General features: G+C 35.4%; 2 protein-coding genes across 4 annotated transcripts; both read left to right on the forward strand.

Moving 5' to 3' along the window:
* Window positions 1-1712: 1712 nt before the first annotated feature.
* Window positions 1713-10232, forward strand: LOC105056605 (probable glucomannan 4-beta-mannosyltransferase 11). Of its 3 annotated transcripts, XM_073247433.1 has the most exons (11): window positions 1713-1921; window positions 2019-2395; window positions 2475-2573; window positions 5922-6174; window positions 6651-6698; window positions 7481-7591; window positions 8157-8293; window positions 8466-8579; window positions 8670-8869; window positions 9001-9249; window positions 9762-10232. In XM_073247433.1, exons 1-11 carry the CDS (start codon window positions 1888-1890, stop codon window positions 9922-9924), a joined length of 1785 nt encoding a protein of 594 aa, XP_073103534.1. In that variant the 5' UTR covers window positions 1713-1887; the 3' UTR covers window positions 9925-10232. The 3 variants fall into 3 exon arrangements, with proteins under 3 accessions (XP_073103534.1, XP_073103535.1, XP_073103536.1); XM_073247434.1 differs by lacking the exon at window positions 6651-6698; XM_073247435.1 differs by lacking the exons at window positions 1713-1921; window positions 2019-2395 and adding an exon at window positions 5460-5761 and having other exon boundaries at window positions 2499-2573.
* Window positions 10233-14490: 4258 nt separating this feature from the next.
* Window positions 14491-23227, forward strand: LOC105056606 (glucomannan 4-beta-mannosyltransferase 1). Its single transcript, XM_010938862.4, has 10 exons — window positions 14491-15057; window positions 15139-15506; window positions 15606-15704; window positions 18108-18360; window positions 19228-19338; window positions 20275-20411; window positions 21747-21860; window positions 21956-22155; window positions 22277-22471; window positions 23028-23227. Exons 1-10 carry the CDS (start codon window positions 14952-14954, stop codon window positions 23185-23187), a joined length of 1743 nt encoding a protein of 580 aa, XP_010937164.1. The 5' UTR covers window positions 14491-14951; the 3' UTR covers window positions 23188-23227.
* Window positions 23228-24369: the final 1142 nt, after the last annotated feature.

Below are 24369 nucleotides of genomic sequence, written 5' to 3' on the forward strand. Positions count from 1 at the left end.
AAAAAAGAAGAAGAGAAACTCCGTTCGCGTCAACCATCGTTCATTCACATATGCAAACAGATTTATTAGTCTTTTTCTATTCGAACATAGTCAAATCTAATATTATATATATATATATATATATATATATATATATATATATATATATATATTTTTTTTTTTTTTTCCTCTTAAGGTTGCATGCATTTGGTTTGGAATGAGAAGAGCAGAATAGCTAATAATTATACAAGTTTGACTGGAATAAGTATTTGCTGCTCATACTTATTTCCTAAATGCTGATTGGCTGGCATAAGGCTTGTTTCAAGCCCCATGCCCGCTCCGTTTCCGACCCATATGCTGCCTAAACATCTAAAAGAAGTTCTCAAGAAGCATCCAAAAACTGCACCCAAGTATTGACATAAACATAAAACTCCAAATAGATCTACAATCAAACGTTTTTCATCAATTAATTCTTACAAAACAATCAATGACTGCAAGAAATATCCAATTCGTGTGCGCAATGTGAAGTATCTAATAAAGGTGCGCACGTCGTTGTGACATGGATCTATTACCAACCCATGTAGACCCAAACCATAGCAGATTTCCTTATTACTCGGCTAGGCAAGGTCCAAAGCAATCCTAGCTAGTTTCGTACCAAGGTCAGGGATGCATCAAGTAAAACCGGACATGATACAATTAAACCTGAGTAAGCACAATTTGGCACAACAATAGTTAACGTAAAATAACTGGTTCAGTATATATATATATATATATATATCAAATGAAGAGTTATAGAATTTTCTATCAAAAATTTTAAAAAAAATTAAGAGTTATAGATTACTTTCCCTCTCCCTTAGAACTGTCAATTAATGACCTCTAATTGGGAGTGCAATATCATTTTTGTAGGGAAAATGCTTTTTACTGTACGGTGCACAACACACATGTCCGCATACAGCTGCATGCATCATCCATCATGCGATGGAGGGTACATGTGATGTACTGCACCATACGGTGCATTGTATGCATAGCAGAGAATCCGCATCCTTTTTCTTTTCTAAACAAATCACCTCCCCTAAACCTATATAAGCTGAGGGAAGGGTCGCAAACAGTCGACCAAAGTACAGTTGGCAAAAGTACAAGATACTATCAATGTTAATTTCTGCTATTAACTTGGTTTGGATACTAAAAGGAATTGCATACTTGGTAAACTAAAGGAGCAAAAGAGTTCCCTCTAGTTATCAGATATTGGATGCTTGTCGGTCTTTTTTAGGCCTGTGTTGTTAGAGAACAATGGTGATCCAACTAACATGTGTGGGCTTGTGAATTTCTGATAGTTAGTTGGCATGGGTTGTTAGGAAAATAGGTGCAGAATCTTTCCAAATGTCAAGATATTTCTAGTGATCTTATTCTTGTATTCAGAAACATACCTACATGTTCTTTGTCCTGGAACTCAGGTCTGATGATCCTGGAACACCAAGTGCCTCATTGGTCCTCTCAAAAAAACTAGGAGAAGATTAAGATCAAAAAATGATAAAAAAAATGACCCGAGGAGGAAGCGCACATGCTCGATCCCTCTCCACATTTGAAACGCCAGCCCATACCATTCATTAGTCCAAGTGGCCCCTCCAACAACGAACAGTAATACGCGTTATTATTATTCTAATCACAAATTATGTTTATAATAACTTACTTACCGTTTTCCTCGTGCCTTCTAATTATGTCATGGCTTCTCTCAGTAGACTTCACAACACAAAGTCAATTGCAGCTCGTCAGCAAGGCCTTGCGCACTCCGTGCAACACGCGGATAGAAAAGGCCTCCCCGAGCTAGCCATAAGAGGAGCAGTGCCCATGGAAGAGGAGAGGCACTAGAGGAGCTCTTCTGAGCCGTCCTTCCAGCCAAAAGAGTGAATGGAAGCCAATGCGGCATCAAATCTCCAAACAGGTAGTTCACCAGCTTATATGCATTTCTTTGACAATACCAGGTCTTCTTAATTTCCTTGACGTAACTTGGATTGGAATTAATTCAATAATGCATGCAGGCAATTCATCTCCATCAATCGTAATCCGACTACCGTCTGGTGATGTCCAGAGGCAATTACTGGCACAAGCATGGGAGGTCTTAGGTGTGTCGATGGAGAATGGCCGCATCGCCGAGCAGCTCATCTTTGTTTGGGATCAGATAAGGGTGGCGGTTGTGGTGCCGCTGCTAAGGATTGCCATCTTCTGGTGCTTGCTCGCAACAGTGATGATCCTTATTGAAAAGATTTATGTTGGCATGGTTAGCCTCGTTGTTAGGATTTTTGCACTCAAGCCGGAGAAAAGATACAAGTGGGAACGCATAGAGCCAGATTTGGAGAAGGGCAGTGCGGCCTTTCCAATGGTCGTGGTTCAGATACCCATGTACAACGAGAAAGAGGTAAAAACCAAGCAACCCGCTGTTTTTTCTCCTCCTTTTGAGTACTTGGTCTGTAAGCCTTGGGGTTGTTAATTCAAAGGTATACAAGCATTCCATTGGGGCAGCATGCGGTTTGGACTGGCCATCGGATAGAATAATAATCCAAGTGTTGGATGATTCCACTGACCTTGTTGTTAAGGTATGTGTCTTGACTCTGAACCGATACATTGTTGACAATGTAGTGAACAGCAGATTCAACCACCCCTCTCTAGCTAATAAATAAGTAAAAACGTGACATGATCTTGCTTTCCACTGGGCAACTTTGTATTCTTTTGTGTGTTTTTCTTCCCATGCTTTTATTCTAATTATTGGTGACACCGCAGAGGCTGCAAATTGTGGGGGGAGAGAGAGAGAGAGAGAGAGAGGAGGGAATCATTGAACTGCATTCACATGGGAGAGAGAGAGAGAGACATGGGAAACAGCATTGATCCGTCGGCAGCTTTTGGGTGGAATCGAGAGATTGCACACTGTTGATAATCTAAAAGCAGTGTGATATAAATGACAATTGACAAATGAGAGTGAGTTGGATCTCACTTGTTCCCTGGAGTAGAATCCAATTTCCTCTCAACGGCTACCTACTCTGACTCCAAGCCATGTGGGAGAGAGATGATTAAGGACGCACGATTTCCGACAAAAGAACATGGTACACAGAAGAAACGGGCGTCTAAAAATTTCCCTATTTTCAGTTGCCTGCAGCCCCGCGTGCAGAAAAGATATATGATTTTTTTTTTTTTGATAAAAAATATATGAGAGTACTTGAAGACCTTATAGTTGGCTTAACTCTTGGCTCCATATTTAGTTAGGATCATAAAAAAAAAATGGACATGATTAGAAAAATAAATGATTCTCATTTATTATTTGATTTAAAAATTTTAAAAAATAAATAAGAAAAAAAAATTATCCATTTATTTGTGCCCATCAATTTACATCCTTCCAAATTAGAAAGATGCAAAAAAAAAAAAAAAATGAAACATATTTGAATGGATTTCTATCATGACAATTTTTTTTATTTTTTTTATTATTTATGTATTATTTTATCTATATTATTTACTATATACTATTAAATTTTATTATACTTATTTTAATTTTAGTACATAATTTTTATAATTATAAATAAATAATTAAAATTTTTTTATTTATATTCATTATTTTTTAGTCAACTATTTATATAAAATTAATTAAATATTTAAATTAAATTATAATTTAATTAGTTATTTATGTAATTAATATATAAATAAATTTATTCATATATGATTAATTTATAGTATTATTCATTATTATATATTTATAAATTATAAATATTATAAATTTATATATTACTCTATTTTTTAATATAAATAAGTATTATAAATTAAAAATAATAATATTTTTTATCAAAAGATAATTTAGTAAAAATGTGATGTAAATATCATCTATCTTTTCATAAGATGAAGAAATTATTTCAATCCACCTTTCTATATTTCATCAAACATATGGAAGGATGAATGAAAATTCTATCTATCTTTTTTCTCGTATCCATCGTTCCTCCAATCCATCATTCTCCCAAACAGAGGATAAAAAGATAAGTCGAAAAGTTAGCTTGGGTTTTAAAGCATACCAGCATTATTATCATTTTAATGGAGATGGTTAGTTTTTACCCATATCATGCCTCAACACAAAATTTAGCAAAGACTTTTAGGTGTTGTGGTGATATATATAATTTGAAAGCTTCAGTCCAATGACACAAGGACAGCCTCTCAAACCTTCCAAATCCTCTTACTTCCGCCTCACTCTCAATGTTAGAATCAGAGCCATCCATGAAATCCTCTTCCTATTTATTCCCCCATGACATGTGCAGACTTTCAGTTATTATTAAAATCAGATGACTTAAAACATTAGTGAGCAAATATTGGTAGTATTTCTTGTGATTAGATTTTCATTAAACAATTAATATCTTGATCTATTAAAAGTTCTTCATAATTCATTAAGATCTCGATAATCTTAATAATTATGTACCCTTTTTCAGCTTTGTCTCACCAATCAATCAGATCGTTTGAACGCATTTGTGTGGTGGACCTCACCCAGTGTGATCGTCTTATGCATAGTTTTGGATTTTAATTTGAGTATTCACCCACATTCAGGGGTTCTTAGAATGTGGTGGCTAAACAAAATAAGCAGCTCTTGCCGCAAGTTGGCAACCGCATCTTAAGTTCATGCTCCTTCCCCAAGTATGAGGTTGCGGACAAAGATTTTTGTCGCTGCCACCGAGGACTTTTGGAAGCGGGTCTAATTTGCTCAGTTGTTGAGTCACACAGATCAATGAATGTCTAATGCTGGTTGACGTGAAATGCTTCAAGAATTGTCTTATCTAGGTGTTGCTCGATTACTTACCACCTAGCCATTTTTTGAAGGTTGAAACAGGCTCACGTATACAGACACACATACACGAACTCAACCTGGGTCCCATGGATAAGGTGGATGGTAACGTGGGAGGGACCAGTTAATATGTCTCATCTTGATACAGCATTTTGTCTTCTAAGTTAGGTTCCTTTCAAGTTTGGAAAATTATTGGACAGCGGATTGCTCAATTGCCACCTAGCGATTATTTAGAGAAGGTGTGAGACATGAGAAATTATCGCATGCACCGACATAGCCATACATCATGCCAATCACACCGTCTTATTCCTATAAGCCTGATGTGTCATGTACTTAGCTCAGTGATTAGGCACAGAAATGAAATGGCATGATTGGCATGCTGCAAGGCTACACAGTGCATACGGTGCAAGATATGATTTCTCATGAGACACGCACACACATGCAGACATGTGTGTGCAGACACACATACATGACCTCTGCTTGGTCCCCTTGATGAAGTGGATGGGAACATGGGAGGGGCCATTTTATATGTCTCGTCCTGATACAGCATTTTATCTTCTAAGTTAGGTTTCTTACAAGTTTCTAAATCACTGGAGGGTCCAATTATTCACCTACTACAATCCATTCAAGTGGGTGTCCACCTGGTGATCATAGATGTTGATATGTACAGGACCATGGTTTATTTGCATTTGTGCAATTATTAGCCCACACTGGGGATCCATGTACTGCAGCACAAGGTCCTTCACATAGCCTGTACGATGGCCTGGCCCAAACATTCCGGGACCAGCAGTTATTTCATGGAGAACTGGAGAAGATCTCGTTAACGGACTAAGCGGAGCCATGTGTGTTAGAATTCATGTTAATGCCCAGAGGGCGCTCTTCATGCTTCTCGTTAGCTAACGACCATGGGCGCAGGCTTAATTGATCACTCTAACATGTTAACAGGGTTTATAAACCTTGTGCATGACAGTGGTGGGTGCATCATTTCCTTCTTGCTTGATGACTTTTCTTGTAATAAATCGAATTGAATGATAATTGTATCATACCATGGAGTGAATACTGGATTGCTCATCTTCTTTGCCTTTTGATTCAAGGCATGTTAGTTGATGATTTCCTTTAATGAATTGGCTAGGAATTAGTGGAGATGGAGTGCCAAAGATGGAAGAATAATGGTGTGAAGATACACTATAGATCCAGAGATAATAGGAAAGGATACAAAGCCGGTGCTCTGGAGCAAGGAATGAGGCATGACTCTGTGCAAGGCTGTGATTACGTTGCGATGTTTGATGCTGATTTCCAGCCTGAGTCTGACTTTTTGATGAGAACTGTTCCTTTCCTTGTGCATAACCCAGACATTGCTCTTGTCCAAGCTCGTTGGAAGTTCGGTGAGCTTTTTCTTATTTTCCCCATTTATTAATTTCTTCTTCTTCTTCTTCTTCTTCTTTTTAGTTTTGGGGAGAAATCATGTCAATATATGTGGATTTATTTTCAATTTGATTGTAATATAAGATATGTGTTACTGCTTGACAATTGAATTCTTATCTAAATCACTATAAAAATGCATTTCTAAATTGATATTCATGAATGCAACTATAATGAACTCTCAAATTGTTTACCCCCACTGCTTTCGATACTTTAAGATCAAACATTCATTAAAAATAACGAAATTTGTACATTCACACCCCGCCCCCCTCTATCTTTAGAGAGATAGAGAGAGAGAGAGAGAGAGAGAGAGAGAGAGAGAGAGAGAGATATGGTCGACCTTGACATATAATCATGATGGTAATAAACAAGTATATTTCAAACTGGCTTACCCAATGACTTATGCAAGTGTTTGACTTATGCAAATTTTATCAAGCAGTATTATTCCCAAACGAGGAGGAAGAGAGTGAGGACCTATGCAGAGCAGGTATTGTGCCTAGTCCTATATTTATTATGCATCAAAAAAATCTTAGATACTTATATAATATATACCTTTCGGCTAACTTTATTTGGAACAGTTCCTAAGTTGTGAGTGTTGGATTATGAAAAACTCTAATGGGATTTGATTGGAAGATAAAGCTCTAATCTACTTATAATTGAAAAGATGAATTGGTTGCTAAAGAAAAATATACATTTTAGAAACTTTCAATTTCCAATGATGACCTGATCCATGACCCATATAAACCAAGGGCACTATAGCATGTGTTTATTAGAATTGCGAAAGGAATACTTATGATAATTGTGATTGGATTTGATTGAATTTGGATCTTTAACATAATAAGGATGCAAGGACTTAAACCCGGAGAGTATACAAGGACCTGCACTTGTGTGTATTTAGTCCGTGCACTGGTTATAGACCAAAATGCCTTGGGTACTTATAAAGGGCCAACAAACCTAAAGGATACCTTACGGCTAGTATTCTTCGACTAGTATTCTTATATAAAGCATCGAGTTGTTACAAGAAGCCTCATGCTGACATTACGTGCATGAACATGGTAATTGGTGATAGTTTTTGAGGACTCTATCATTGGTGATTGTGGTGCAAGTAATCACGAAGTACTTCACATAAACTATGTAATTAACTTTTTTGCTTCCTTACAATCTTGAGAACTAAGTTATTTCTCTTTCTATTATCATGTGGATTTTACTAATTCTATATATTTATTAGAATTTGAAGAGTTTTTCTGATAAATCTGTGTAATTATGCAGTGAATGCTGATGAGTGCCTGATGACGAGGATACAAGAGATGTCATTAGATTACCACTTCAAGATCGAACAAGAGGCAGGATCATCTACATGTGCTTTTTTTGGATTTAATGGTAAACTAATCTTATGGTTTTACATATTTTATGTATAATGTTCAGTGTTTTTTTTGCTCATTTTTAACCATGAGATATGAAAAAAAATAATGAATTAGTAGCAAAGTGCAAAAGACTATTAAACATACTAGCAATAGGCATGAGCAAGTGCAAGAATGCCTTGATATGGTGTATGAATGCTTCAGAAAGGATGGAAGACTGTTGATTCAATGAACACATACATGATCTGTATTGGGCATTATAAAATAGTAAAGATATTTATCTCAGCATCATTATGTGTTAGAATAAAAATACAATATTTTACATTTGTTGTTATTACATGTTATTTTCTTATCCAATCTGGTCCATTTTTATCTAAATAAAATGAAGTTGATCCTGGAAGAAAAGGAATAATTAAATTGCTGACCAGGTATGTTATCAATGGGTAGGTCTTTATGTCATATCTTGAAATTTGAATTCTTTAAGTTGTTTAGAGATATAATAGATCATAATATATAAACTAGCTTGCTATATAATCTTAAATGAAAAATTTTCTTTTACTCAAACATCTACATTTTATTTTTAGGGACTGCTGGTATATGGCGGATATCTGCCATCACAGAAGCTGGAGGGTGGAAAGATCGAACAACCGTGGAAGACATGGACCTGGCTGTTCGAGCTAGTCTTCGAGGTTGGAAATTTATATATGTTGGCGATATCAAAGTAAGTTACCTATCCTTCAATTCACATATATAGTAAAATTTATGTAGATCCAAAAATGGTATTGATGAGCATCACATTATAATAACATGCAGATCATTCTTTAGAATCTTTCACAACTTCCTAACTGTTATACTTTTGAGATAATTTTAATCAAATTTTACTTGTATTTTAGGTCAAAAATGAGTTACCAAGCACTTTCAAAGCTTATCGATATCAGCAACACCGATGGTCCTGTGGGCCTGCTAATCTATTTAAGAAAATGGCAATGGAAATCATACGTAATGAGGTTTATCTTTTGTCATTTGCTGTTTTTCATGAAGAGTTGTGAAAGGAATGTGGGGATCACAATCATTTATTATTTTTATCCTTTTTGCAGAAAGTTTCTATGTGGAAGAAGTTCCATGTGATATACAGCTTCTTCTTTGTTGGAAAGATTGTAGCTCACACGGTAACCTTTGTCTTCTATTGCGTCATAATCCCAGTTTCTGTTTTGGTTCCTGAAGTGGATATTCCTCAATGGGGGGTGGTTTATGTTCCAACAATTATCACTCTCTTAAAAGCTTTTGGAACTCCGAGGTAAAACACCTATAAAATTGCTGAATTGCTTACTTCATCATGGCTACATATGAATATAAAGCACATCATCATCATTTTAACCTACCATTTTAAAAAGAAAAGTAATGTTTTTTTTTTTTTTTTTGTTACAGCTCTTTTCATCTACTGATCCTCTGGGTCCTATTTGAAAATGTTATGTCTTTCCATCGGATTAAAGCAGCCATAACTGGTCTTTTAGAGGCTGCGAGAGTCAATGAGTGGGTTGTCACTGAAAAGTTAGGAGACGCTCACAAGACAAAACCAGCTCTCAAAATGGAGGATTCAAAGAAGCTAAGAGATGCTCAAGAGACGAAGCCTTTGATCGACAAACCAAAGAAGCATCGACCAAGGTTTTGGCATAGGTATATTCATACCTGCTTTGGCGCATGCTTATTTTTACGGTAAAAATTGGTAACAAGAGAAACATGGTCTTATTGAGGATTTTATTTTTGATTGGCGTTAACTCTTAGATATACTTACACAAACAAGCTAGCTAAGCTTAGACTAAGCCTTGTAATTGGGACCTTAATATACCATAAGCAGCCAAAAAGTGTTGGCTTGCAAAGATATTAATGCCCTAACAGGGGGTGATATTATTCCCTCTGAAAAAATGGGGGTTGACATTAAATGATGTTGATATGGCTTAATATAATACTAAATATGGCAACACAATGTGGGGTGATCTTGTTGAATTGTATACGTATGTGCATATCTGTGTGTCTCTCTTATATGTATGTATGCATGTATGTATGAGTGAATGTGGCACCATTCTACCCTTTGTGTTGGATCTGCTTGTGATTTTATTCATACTTGCGGCATTTCCTCATATGCATCATTATTTACTGTAGATGATTTTTCATGGTTTGAATGCCAGATTCTATTTCTCGGAGCTTGGGCTCGGAGTATTCCTTCTACTCTGCGGGTATTATGACCTTGCAAATGAGGGGCAAGGTTATTTTGTCTACCTCTTCCTTCAAGGCTTGGCATTTCTTATAATAGGCTTTGGTTACGTTGGCATCCATGTTCCTGGTTCTTAACATCACAGGTTCCTAATGAGTTGCACAGCCAAATAGACATGGAGCATGTCAAAGGATCTCAATTGCACATAGCTGCTCCACAGCCATAATAACCATTTTTGTACAATTGTTCTCATTCATTTACATTGTTGTTGCAGAATTAGATACAACCAGTCTGTCAAATAGGAACAAAGCTAGCACTCAGACAAGTACGATTTTTTTTTTCAGTAGCATTAATTCAGTGTCAGGAAAGTGGACCATTTGTAAGATTGCAACTTCCATTATAAGAGGAATATTAAAGAATAAATTCTTAACAGAGAATTTAGTCGTATACTTCATTTGCTACTGGTCCTCATTGCTGTGAATCTTATCAAAATTCTTGTTTTGTGCATGCATTGATGTTCTAAAAGCATTAAAAGATTTAAGAAAAATTTCATTCAAGGTCAGCTAGTCAGGACTATGCCCCGAAAGATTTCTTTAGAGACAATGGCCAAAATTTTGAACAGAAAAAAGAGTGCAATATACTGAAGCAGTCCAACTCCAGTAGCTTCTGAAGCTATGTCCTTGAATTTCTTGAAGTGCACTGCCACAATTGTGAGTACTGTTTATGTTAAAAAAAAATACTATCTTTTTTAACAGAAATTCAGATTCTATCATTTTGGTTTCAGTAATTTCTATCTAGGCCTGTAAATGGCAACACTTCTTAGTGAGTCAAAGCAGTTGTGAAATCAGTTGGAAGATTATCTGATACAGGGTTGCCATTAGACTAAGAGCCTTCCTGCGATGAAAATTCTCAACCAGAAGCCTTTATTGAAGCCGAAAAAATAAAGTTTATTTCAACTCTAATTGAGCTTCTTCTCCAGTACTTATTTGGCTTGCTCAACTATTCAGCTTTAAGCTTCCAATGCCTATTCATCCACATCTTTTGTTTTGAGGTTGTCATTCACAGCTACACTCGTCATTAAGATAATGAATGGAAAACTGCATCAAACAAACGCGAGACATCGGCAGAACGAAAATTCTGAATGGACTTCTACACCAATGAGGCAATGCCCTTAGAGACACAGGGGGATAACAGATTACATGATGCAGAACTTTACATTTCCTTTCATAAAACTAAACCTTGTTCATTCGTTATCTGAGAGAAGCTCCTCCCAAGAGTTCCACAAATTTTTCGTGAGTGTATTTTGAAAAATGGCTAGCATGAATTGTTGGAGTTTTCTTTAGGAAAGAAAAAAATTAAATTTTTATCCCTAAATTTGGGTTGTTTAAAAATTTAAAACTCTTTTAAGGTAATGCCTCTTTCTAAAAAAGTACAACTTTTCAGGAGAGAATGTCTATTTCTAAAGAAGTATGAGATATTTTGAAACATCATATCCTTTCAAAATCATGGCATCTCCTCAGTCCCTTGATAGAGTTTATAAATTGACTCTGGATTTGACTGTTCTAGATCATTAAATATTCCGATTTTTTTCTTTTTTTACTCTCTACCTTTTTCACTTTTTTTTCTTATTTGCGCATATGAAGAAAGTTATTTAGATCAGCCTCCCCAATAATCATGCTTGTTAGAGGAGGACCGGATTAAGCCACATTGCTGTACCTTGGGAACAAGATCGCCGCAAACTTGTATATGAGGGATGAATCACGTTCTTAGGATAGTGTTTTTGCATGCTTCGATTTAGACCAACTCCTTTCAATCTTCAAAGTTTTTTTTAAATAGTTTATTATTTTATAATCTTGATTTAAGATCATTATAGCAGCAACATAGCAATTTCAAGATAAGAATTATTTCCAATAGCCTAAGAATGTGACTAGAGATTATACTAGAAATTGCTAGTCGTTGTTTATCAAATTTAATTTGATTGCATATAACTAGTTTTGCTTTGTCGTATGAAATTTGAAAGCTTTATCATTTAAAAGTTATATAGAATTTCAAAAATCAACCATTTAAGAAATTCATATTGCTTTGAAAATAGTGCAATATGATTTTTTGTGATTTTGAAATATTATACAATTTTTTTTATAATTTTAAAATCTTTGTAGAATTTTTCTGCAACTTTCAAACTTATGCAGAAATTTTCTACATCTTCAAAATGTATAGAAATTTACTGCAATTTTAAAATCTATATAGAAGTTTTTTTACAACTTTAATTTTTATGTAAATTAATTACCATATAGTTTAAGTTCTGTATATATTTTTCTTTATCTCTAAAGTCCATGCAGAAATTTTTTGTATTTTCAAAAATTATGCAACACACATTTGATTAAAATATCGATGTAGAAATTTAATAATATTTAGAAATCTATGTAGAATCTTTTTTCTACAACTCTACATTCTGCACATATTAATTTCTACAAGCTTTAAATTTTGGGCAAATATTTTGCATCTTTAATTGCTATGTAGAATTTTTTTTTGCATTTTTAATATTCCATGCAGAAATTACTACTACTTTAATAATGGTGCATATTATTAGCTGTTGTCAAAATACATATTGCTACTGCTTTGAAAACATACAAAAATAATAAGGTTATATTATTTGTCATATTCTTAGTGCAATAATTTAATTTTGTTAATATTATTACTTTTTTGTAGCCTATTCATGAAAGAAATATCTTTTCTTAAATTAAAAAAAATGAAAAACATATTAAATTCTTTATTTTATATCTTTTATGCCATTTAATGCAAATAGTAGCTATTGTGGTATAAAAGAGGGTATCATTAATCCCACATTGATTGTGAGTCAAGGAAAACTTTGGCTTATATAGGAAGAAACCATCCATCGCATGTGAGATGTCTTTTGAAGGATAAAATCATGAGATCCATAGATCACAGCAGAAAATATCTTATATATCGAGCTATAAGTCCTTGACCGCAATAATGGTATGCCAGGAAGGAGACCATCCTTACAACTATGAGGCTTCTCTCGTCTGTACAATAGTCTATATATATATATATATATATATATATATATATATATATATATATATATATATGGTGTAGAAGGGAGGACATCATCAGTTCTATATTAGTTGTAAATCAAAGAAAACTCTGGCTTATATAGGAAGAAACCATCCATCCAACCCATCCTACATGAGGCATCTTTTGAAGGACAAAACCATGAGGCTTATAGGTTATGGAGGATAATACCTCACGTACCGAGCCATTAGCCTTTGACCGCAACATAGCTAAGAGAATTGTTAGATAAATAATCATTTTAGAGCTTGCTTTTAGTTTAATTTAACAAATTCTATTAGAATGCACATATGATTTCACCTGATTTTCTTGATCTTAAATCAACAAATGGATTTCCTTTTCTTCTCGATATTGCTGTCATAACTTGAGGATCTTTTAGATAAATCATTATATTTTGAAGCAACATAGAGGTCAAATTTGATTGATCTGGATACCATCTATATTAATACAGAGTGGATTAAAAATCTTATCTCATAAATTTATAAGTTAACTTAAAAAGAATAATGTCATTTCTTTGAAATTTGTCAATTCTAAGAAAGACGATAGATCAGTTAACTAAAGATTGTCTAGGAATAAAATCCTAAAATCATCGAGGGTGATGGGACTTAAGCCCACTATGTGATGACTGACAATAGATATCCAACTCCTATGATTAGAGATTCCATAAATGAAGTTCAATATGATAGAAAAAAAAAATTGTTTGAATCATGCCAGAGCATATTCTCGAAGTATCTCTTCTCCTATCCTTATGACGAGTGCTCTTATTGGTGACAAAATAAATTTGGAAAGGATGAGTTATACTCTTAATAAGTTCAGGATAGAAAATCTATGGGTTATTAGGTCACAAATACGATATTTCAAAATATCATATCTCATTGAAACCATGGCATTTCTCCAATCTCAAGATAGAGTCTATATATAGAGTTTAGATTCGATGATTCTTGGTCATTCAAAACACTTTGGTTTCTTTTTCCCTCTGCTCCCTGTTTTTTTTGCTCTTTTTTTTTTTTTCCTTATTTGGACATCTGAATAAAGTCATTGGGGGCAGCCTTTCCAGCGACATTGCTCGTTAGAGGAGGATCGGACTGAGCCATATTATTATACCTTGGGAATAGATTCCTGCAAATCTACATGTGGGAAGCAAATCACGTTCTTAGGATAGTGTTCTCACACATCTCAATCTAGAAAAACTCTTTTCAATCTTCAAAGTTTTCTTTTATTGTTTATTTATTTTATAATTTTGATCTAACATCATTATAGCGGCAACATAGTAAGTTCAAGATAAGAATTATTTCCAACATGAATATATAGAACTGTTTTATCTCACAATGAATCCATACGATTATATCATGGAAGAATATGAGTTGAGTTAGTACAGAATTAGGTTCTAGACTTGCAGCCAGATGCTTGTTTTGGGCTCAAATCTCTTCTCAGATGAATTCCATTGAGTGTTCTTATTAAAGTAACAGAAAAACAGAGGGACTCTTAAAAGGAAGTGGAGATAGTAGTGTTACTTAAGGCTGACGGGTCTCCCATCTCTATGTCACAGAACAACAAGAAGAATTTATCAGGGATTTTGACAGATTCTATATTCTGTACAATTAGATCTTTCTGTACAGGGACCCCTTATGACACGGTTGCCATTGCTAAGAATAAAAACCAGACATTGAGATAAACAAGCAAGAGCTCTAGTCCTTGGTTTCTCATTGAATGAAAGGTGCCTGAGGAGCGTGAAACGCATGGACGTAAGAAAAGACGAGTTCTCGATATTGTTTCGATTGGCTCAGTCTTGGAAGGATTTCATAATGCAAAACTGGCAGCCGCTGTCTGCCCACCTGTCTAAATTATTCTCTTTAACATCTAGCCATAGTCACCAAACACGTGCAGGGCCCGCCATTCCAAACTCTTTCTGACAGAGGGCCTTTGTCCTTTGCATGCACCTCCAGTTCCAAGAATCACATGAACTACCGGTCTGGGAAAATACCATGAGATCGCTTTCCTTTTTCCCTAGCCTTATCTGGTAAACAGAGCTGCATGACATCGATTAAATTCTTTGGCCTTCACATATATAAATATGAGAAAAGCAAGCAAGGTCAAGGCGAAGTACGTGGAACTGGAACACCAACAAGTCAAGCCTATGGAAGGGATAGCACTCCCTACAGTATTGCCTTCAGCAACTGGTACCCACATCCCTCTTTCACAATTTTTTTTTTTCCTTCAAATCCTTCTCCCTTGTGTCTTTAACGCTACCTCCTTTGTAGAAACCAATGCATACCATTCTCCCCTCCATGCATGGATATCTCAAGGTCTCGGCCTCTTTGCGTCGCTGTGTTCTTTTGTGGAGACGTCGCCGAGCTTTTCTTGGCACCAAATTTGGGTGATATGGGTGCAGATAAGAGCCAACGTGGTGGCGCCGGTGCTGAAGATTGCTGAGATCCTGTGCCTGATCATGTCCGTGATGCAGATCGTGGAGAAGCTGTCGATGGGCGCCGCCAGCCTCTTCGCCAGAGTCTTCCGGTGGCGGGCGGAGAGGCGGTACAAGTGGGTGCCCATGGGGCAGGACTTGGAGACAGGCAGCTTGGCCTATCCCATGGTGCTTGTACAAATTCCCATGTACAACGAGAGGCAGGTCGGCCAAATATGTCCGCTGCTTTCCTTCCATTAAATACTCGTTCCCTGTTATTCCGACGTCAACGTGTGCGTTGGGAATTCTTGCGTTGTTTTGCAGGTGTACAAGCTCTCCATTGGAGCGGCGTGTGGCCTCTCGTGGCCAGCCAATCGAATCGTAGTTCAGGTGCTCGATGACTCAACCGACCCCGAAATCAAGGTAAGTGGTAATGTTCGTTGACCCCAAGTCATGCGGTGGCTTGCGTGAAGATGCGCTTTTTCTAAGTTGAACCCGCCGAGTGTTGGACTTTAACTTAATAGAAAAAGGCATCTTCTAGTAAAAGATGGTATCATCTGCCTGGTACTCTATCATATGTCATGTTGGGATGGCAATGGGTAGGATTTGAATAGGATAGTATACTATCCATCCCTAAATTCGAACTTAATATTTTATACCCAAATTCTACCCGATACCCAATCGAGTAAGAAAAAAGATACCTATCCCCATATCCAACAGATTCGGAGATACCCATGGATAACCCATTTCTCCATACCCAACCCATATCTGCCCCATACCCAACCCATACCCATCCATTCTATACCCAAAAAAAAATAAAATAATTTTATGCATATTATCAATCAAAAATAGAATTACCAATTATATATATATATACATACATACATACATACATACGCACATACACACTTCTAACACACACACATACATACATGCATACATATATGCATGCATACATATACATACATACATATATATAATTATATATATATAGAGAGAGAGAGAAAGAGAGAGATCATATGTGTGTGTGTGTGTATATATATATATATATATTCGGATATGGGTTCGGATATTATCCATATCCATAGGTTCGGATCGGATTCGGATTCGGATAGAAAATAGCACTACCCATACCCTACCTATACCCGTACTATAGTTTTCGGATTTTATTCAAACCCGGTCAAACCCTATTTTTCGGATTTGACTGGATTCGAGTAGGGTGTATACCCATCGGGTCGGATCAATTTTGCCATCCCTAATGTCATGACGAGCACGGATGCTTCATCGTACTCATGATGCACCGCACTGCATCAATCATTGCCCAACAGATGACTACATACGGTCGTATACGATACATATCATATGATCTATCTCCGTACGCAGCCATCCATCATATGATGGATGGCATCATGATGCATCGCACCGTGTGGAGAGGATCTGAGCTCGTGTAGTACCTTCTTAGCCAAGTTTACATGCTGAGGGATGTGACCTACCTAGCAGACATACAGCTTGGCCCCACAATAAAGTAATGTCAAAAAAACCGATCTATATTGCTTGGATCATGCTCCGGTGGACCACCCAAATTCCATGGTGGATAACACGACACGTTAAACCCTTGTATTTCACGAATTCCCGATTACGCGTTATCCACCGTGCACGTCCTCCAAGGCTGATGCTGGTCTACCTGAGCGTGGTCCAGGCAATAATTTCGCATAATCCAACACCACAGGTAGGATGAATAGCTCCAAAACCAAGTTGATTTCCAAAAAGATTGAATTGGCCACACGGTGTTCCCAAAATAACTACAAGTTCAAATATAAATAAATGCAGAACCACAAATTATTCAGCAATACCACTTTTAAAAAATTTTAACGGATCCAACTAGTTCTACAAAACCATAATGTCATTCCAAAGGTGCTTGTGGGTCGGTAATTATAAAGAAAAAAGTGTGAATCAGTATATGAGCGTAACATCTTCCAAATATGGCCCGGTAGCTAGTGATAGACATGCTCTTATTTTTCTAAGAAGTTTATTGATGCTGTTGATGACACAAGCTTGCAGATGAAGTGTGTGCACATATGCACAGGTTTGCGCTTGTAAACTAATAAGCTCATCATGAGCAAGATAATATGTGTTCTTGTGCTTGTAACTTAGGGAAAAAAGAGAAAATCTGTAGACTTATAAGCTCATCATGATCAAGTTAGATGCTAATCGATAAAGCAAATAAGGTCATCTGTTTGAGATACATACCCTACTTCACTTGGTGGCTCTGTTAAAATCGAGAAAACGTGAGTCAAACCTCACAGGGGCTAAGTTAAAGTTGCCTAAAACAAAGTTGAATTGGCTTCATTTGTTTGAACAGGTTTTTTTTTTTTTTTTTGCTTTTTAGCTCTTAAACTTAGCAAGTTATGCTTTGGTTGCAATTTGCAAAAGTGTTGGAGTTTCAAATTCTCTATTATGAGATAGGCCTAGACAAGCTCTAACCTGACCAAAACTTAATTCTGGTTATCTCCTATGATTTATGAGTCCTAGTTCACAAGATTCGATTACCATGTGTTACTCACTTAATTCATAAAAAAAAAAAGAAGTAAATATTAATTCTTAGTGTCCCTTAGTTTACTGATTTGATTTTCATGAGACATCTTATCAGCAGCAGTTAATAACTGATTGTATTGTTTAAATCTTCAACACACATCCCCCAACCCCCAAAAACAGCCTGCCACCCTATTCTCTTTTCTCTCTCTATCGCACCCACACTTCCTATGTTGGTATCTTCAGGAGTTATGATAGCCATCTAAAATTTTGTGATCTGTTTTTGGAAAATAGGACTTGGTGCAGCAGGAATGCGAGAAATGGGCAAACAGAGGGATCGACATTAAATATGAGATAAGGGAAAATAGACATGGATATAAAGCAGGTGCTCTAAAGGAAGGGTTGAAGCACAGCTACGTACATCACTGTGATTATGTTGCCATTTTTGATGCAGATTTTCAACCTGAAGCTGATTTTTTGTTGCAAACAATTCCTTTTCTTATCCATAATCCAGAAATAGCTCTAGTTCAAGCTCGATGGAAATTTGGTGAGAAGATACTTATGCTTAACTCATGTTTCTCATTATTTATTGGCGATAAATTTGTAAGCTTGTACTAGTAAATTGCCTTGTAGTGCAAGAAAATTTGATGATTTATCAACTTTTGTTCCATCTTAGTCACACCAATGAATTATAACTTGTTACATTGCTTGTTGACTAATAACATAATAAACATTGTTAATGTTAACAATAATAGGTAATATATGTTTCTCATGATGCCTCTTCTAGGGTTACACAGAAACTGTTGCTAAAACCCTTCCAGTAGGAGTTCCCATATCTCAGCTTGTAAGTTTCAACACAATGTCATCCTCTAGGGCAAGACTTAGCTTATTCTCAGCAATTTGTGGATCTTCCATTCATTCATATTCTAGTGCCATTTATTTATTCAATTTCTCAAAATGTTATCATTTCATATGCTTGTAAGGTCTATGTGATGCATGCAGAATATATAGGACCATAGTTTTATGACTGATACATTCTTGTCAATTAGAGATCATCTATTTTGACTGTATTTCTTTCTTCTTTGGAGGAAGGATTAGGCACAAAGTGCCTTATCATCATTCATTAAGATAATGAATAATCTCATAGAGGAATACAGGGAAGAAAGGAAAAAACCTAAGTTGTAGCTTTCTAGTCTGAAATGCCATTCACTTTAAGTTGCAAGGAGAATTCAAATTTTCATGGTGAAACTCTAAACTGAGCTCACAGTCATCAGATAAGGTTTTCTGTTTAGAGTTACAGATCAATTAAGTATGTTCCCCATCTTTTTTTTTTTTTTTTACACAGAACTAAAAATTTTTATGATTCTACCATTGCCTTTTTCTTTTTCATGAGATGATTTTTCTGATTTTCCAGTGAATGCCGATGAATGTATGATGACAAGGATCCAAGAGATGTCAATGGATTACCATTTTAAAGTAGAACAAGAATCTGGTTCAACCATGTACTCCTTCTTTGGTTTCAATGGTAAGCAATCATCTGGAATTTCTAAAATTTCTGATTCAAAATGCATGAAGGTACTATAGATGTAGCAATGAAGAGTTTGTGGCATGCAGCTCACATTTATACTGGATCAACAATTTTCTTTATGTTTCTTGTGATCATTGACTAAATTAGATCTGTGAATTCAAATGTGTGATGGAGAGAGAATAAATAACTAAAGTTGGAATTTATAAATTGAAAACATAGTTTGATCTTGTTGGACATCTAATTACTACCATACCAGAAAAGTAGATTCCTTTAATGGAAAGAGAGTATAGCATGGTATATTCCAAGTCCAATTAAGTCACTAAGGTTTTGACAATATATAAAATGAATAAAAATTTAATCTTATAAACACATGAGAAACATATGTCAGTGCTTGCGGACTTGCAATTACCTTAGCAACAGCACAAGAAGTAACACTTGTACTAAAATTATTTATCACATAGTTTTTTCATTGCGTGGAAACATAATACTAATAGAAGACAAGAAAACAGAGATTTTAATGCATATGGGACTATAACAGATATCAAGCAGTTTAAAACACAAAAGAAAATCTTTAGCAATCCAGTTGATTAGATGAGCATATATTAAAGAGTTTTCATATATAGAGTAGTTCAAATGAAGGTGAATATAGACATAATCAATCTCATGACATATATATGAAACGAATGTTTCCTCTATAATTTTATTATTATTATTATTATTTGGAGAATAACTGTGGGAGCACCACCAAATGGGTGTTTAAGTATGCCAATCACTTGGAAAACACCAATGTTTGAACCTGGAACCTTCTCCTAGGCTATAGCCAATTTACAATGTTCCTCTCGTTATTTGGAAACTAAATAAGCAAATTCAAAATGGAGGATTTCATGGTTAGAAACACTAATTATGCTCTCATTTTTGTTTTTTGGATCAAAGGGACTGCTGGTGTTTGGAGAATCTCAGCTCTTGAAGGATCTGGAGGATGGCAAGATCGAACAACAGTGGAGGATATGGATTTAGCAGTTCGAGCAACTCTTTGTGGGTGGAAATTCGTTTTTGTAGGCAACATCAAGGTATTGATTTCATTGTTACGTATAATTGGATTCTTGATCCCTTTTTTTTTGTGTGTATGTGTGTGTGTGTTAGAATTCAGCATGCTATGATGCAACGTGATTTGAAATGTAAATTACTTGAAAAAAAACCCAGTCGATCTTGGCAGAGCAGCTGATTGTTTATCAGATATTATTATTTTTGGATGGATTTTGATGTTAAGCCATAAAGTTCTATGGGTAAAAGTCATCATATATAGAGACAAACAGCTGGCAGCTCCGTTGGCACCCATTTGTCCACCTAAGAGATCTCAGGTTCAAACCTATCTGGTGGGGAATAACCACCATATTTACCCCCCCAAAAAAATCATCTCATGTTTGGAGAAAACATAAAACTTTCTATGGAATACCACTCTTTGCATAAAATTTCAACCGCTTCCAGAATGTCTGTTTATTTCAGTTGTGTTCCTAATTATCATTTTTAACACTAAACATGTATTATCCCTTGGCTGTATTATGAATAAGATGCTAAGGCATATTTGTCCAATGAAATGGAATAATCAGCATAACAGGCTGACCACAGCTAAGAGTCTTTACACAAGTTTTTGATATTACATTTGTTGTTTTGGTATTACCATGATAACCTTAACCAGAATACCACTGCATTTTCTCAGTTGAATATATATCATGAATTTTTTATTTGAGAAGTTGCACTTGACCATTCTTGTGGAGAGTTTGCTATAGTTGCATGCATGGGCAATAACAATGCTAATTTTAGCTTGTTGGCACTGTCTCCTTAGCACATGTTGGGAAGAGGTTCTCATTTCAACCTTGAATGTGACAATAGTTAGATAGGCCTAATTGCTGTAATCTTGCTTGTATGAAGGTTGCTCAAAAAAAAAAAAAAGGAAAAAAGGAAAAAAAGAAGATATATTTCAGTATGCTAGTATGAGTCCAATGACTGAAGAACTGCTCTAATGATGATGAATTTAATTAGGAAAACATCTTTTCGTTTCACATGTACCACATTTGTAAGGATAAAATAACACAAGCATTAGAAACCACTGTAAATTCATACAAACATGAATCATTTGTTTATTACCAATATAGATTTCTTAAGAGATTACCATGAAATGATAATTCTTCATATGTATGATACTTGAGCTCAAAGTAATTGAAAAACAATGTTTGTTCTCCTCATAATTTGAATGGCTTATTCCAGTTAAAGGCCAAGATGAGTGGTTATATGTGATGCATAAAATAGAAGTAAAAAAAAAAAATAATGCTTTGATAATTTAATAATTGATGAATGGAATTTCCATTCTATCCCCTTTCAAATGCAATAAAAAATTATTTCAGGTCAAAAGTGAATTGCCTAGTACGTTCAAGGCATATCGTAATCAGCAATATCGATGGGCTTGTGGTCCATCTAATTTATTCAGAAAGATCGCAGAAGAGATACGAAGGACAGCGGTTAGTATCTGTAGTTTTTAACTCTATATGAATTCTCGCATGTTTTAGTTCTAACATGGTTTCCTCATTTTTCTATTTTCTTTTAAATGTTTCAGAAAATATCACTATGGAGGAAAATACATTTGATGTATAGCTTTTTTGTTGTTCGAAGGATTGTAGCCCATATTGTTACCTTTACATTCTATTGTGTGGTCATACCAACATCAGTTCTTGTTCCCGAGGTCAAAATTTCAAGGTGGGGAGTGATTTACATTCCAACAACAATTACTCTTTTGAATTCAGTTGGAACTCCAAGGTGTGTAACTTCATCAATTACCTTGAAATAACTTTTTAAAAAATGTTGAAGAACTCCAGTGAAAATTTTCTACTATTGAATATTTTGCTTTCTTCTTACAAGTTTATCTCTTTGTTTGCAGCTCGTTCCACCTATTGCTTTTCTGGGTTTTCTTTGAGAATGTTATGTCTATGCATCGAACAAAAGCAGTTTTGACTGGTCTATTGGGTGTAGGAAAAGTAAATGAATGGGTTGTGACTGAGAAATTGGGAAACTCTGTAAAGGCAAATGAAGGTGAAGAATCTGGCAAAAAATCTGGATCTGCAATATTCAAAAGGTAGTTTGGGCATTTACTTTTAAGATTTGTTGTACCATACCGAACCGGATGGTACAGAGCATACCATGCTAATAAGGTATGGAGCACACCATACCATACTAGTTCGGTATCAGTATACAGTACATGGGGCATAAAGTCACACAGTACACTAAACAGGCCTCATGCTAACACAGTAATAACTTGGCACCAGTAGGAAGTCTGGTACTAAGACGATGGACCTTACCTACTTTATTTGTATTGGCATTTGGATTTATTAATTATATATGGTAGTTAATAGAAAACCATTTATTTGATTATCTTCATGCGGTTCTAGTCAATTCTCTACTTTATTGAGTGGTTATCTATGTGAGTAAATGGTTTGAACCAATGTCAGTGATTTTAACCAATGTCCCAACAAATTCTGAGTATTTCCTATGCTCATTTTGAAAACAATTCAATTTAAATATTGCAAGTTTATATAAATGTATTAATTTATTAAATTTTTCTATGTGAGATTAAATTTTTGGCTCTTTATATGATTGAAGACGAGTTATATCTAGCAATTGCTCTTCATCAGGGTTCTTCTTCCAGAGCTTGGAATGGCGGTATACCTTTTTACATGTGCATGCTGCGACTTCGCCTATGGGAAGAACTACTACTTCTTTTACATGTATCCCCAAGCCATGACATTCTTCATTGTGGCTATTGGTTATGTTGGGACCTTTATGCCCAGCTAAAAGCGAATTAATAGAATGTTTATCACAATATTAATCCGAACTATCTTCTTACATAAAACACTTGTCCTAACCATTATCATTTTTCTTATCTTTTCAGCAACCAATTTTTAGTACATATTTCCTCAGGCAAAAAAAAAAAAAAAAAAAAATCCTTTTTTTGATGAAAGGGAAGGGGAAAAAAAAGGAAATTGTAATACTACTATTTGAACCTCTGCTGAATCTTAACAGTGAAGAAAATAGTGTCTTTGCACATCTTAATTGACAAGGAGGCAAGATTATTTTGTTCATTTGGTTAAATTAATCATGCTTTAAAACTTGGATAATGCACATTGGTGGCGTACTGACTTGAGATGATTGGTTAGACTTGATGAGGACAAAATACATGCTAAGATAAAAGTATGCACTTCTTTTTCGCTTCGCTGCATGCCCCTCTTTTATGGTTGCAAATGCAAATGCTTTTCATTTCTTCACATTGTCAAGCGGAATAAATAAATAAATAAGAAAAGGAATGCTGTAATTGTGAGTACAATAGAAGAACAAATATGGAGACAGCAAGATTTTTTTTTTCTTCTTTTTTTGATGTAAATAGCAAGAATTAATCAATGCTAAACGAAAGTGAGCAAACAAATAAGACTGGGAAAATCAGAATCTGAAATTAACTATTTGCTTATATGGCCCTTTACCCGGCACTAGCAACAATTTTTCGAGGTCGTTTGTCTTCTTTTTAAAAGAAACTACATCTTAAACTCTTAAGAAAAAGAGGCAAGCTCCATGTACTTGAAAGAACAAGGAAAGATATCATTCAAAAAAAAAAGGGAATAAGAACAGGAATCACCTCCGTCGATGAAGACAAATATTCATTGTTACCCCTCCCTCCAGGTGAAAAGCTCTATTCAAGCAGTGATAGAGGAGTGGGAGACAAAGCTTGAGGAAGAGGTAGATGGCGATAGAAAATGTAGTCGGGCATTCTAGGTTTAAAAAGCTCAATGAAGTAGATGCACATTTAAAGTTTCATAGAAATTCTTTTTGCACCGCAAGCGGTGCACAACCCCGCGTGTACCGCCCGCCGTGATGGGTTACCGCGTGGGCTGATGGTAAAAAATAAAAAATAAAAAAAAAATAAATAAATAAATATATATATATATTATTTTTTATTTTTTTTAATGCGTTGCATCTTGATCC

The sequence above is a fragment of the Elaeis guineensis genome, chromosome 13 (genome assembly GCF_000442705.2).
Source record: "Elaeis guineensis isolate ETL-2024a chromosome 13, EG11, whole genome shotgun sequence".
NCBI classification, from domain to species: Eukaryota; Viridiplantae; Streptophyta; class Magnoliopsida; order Arecales; family Arecaceae; genus Elaeis; species Elaeis guineensis.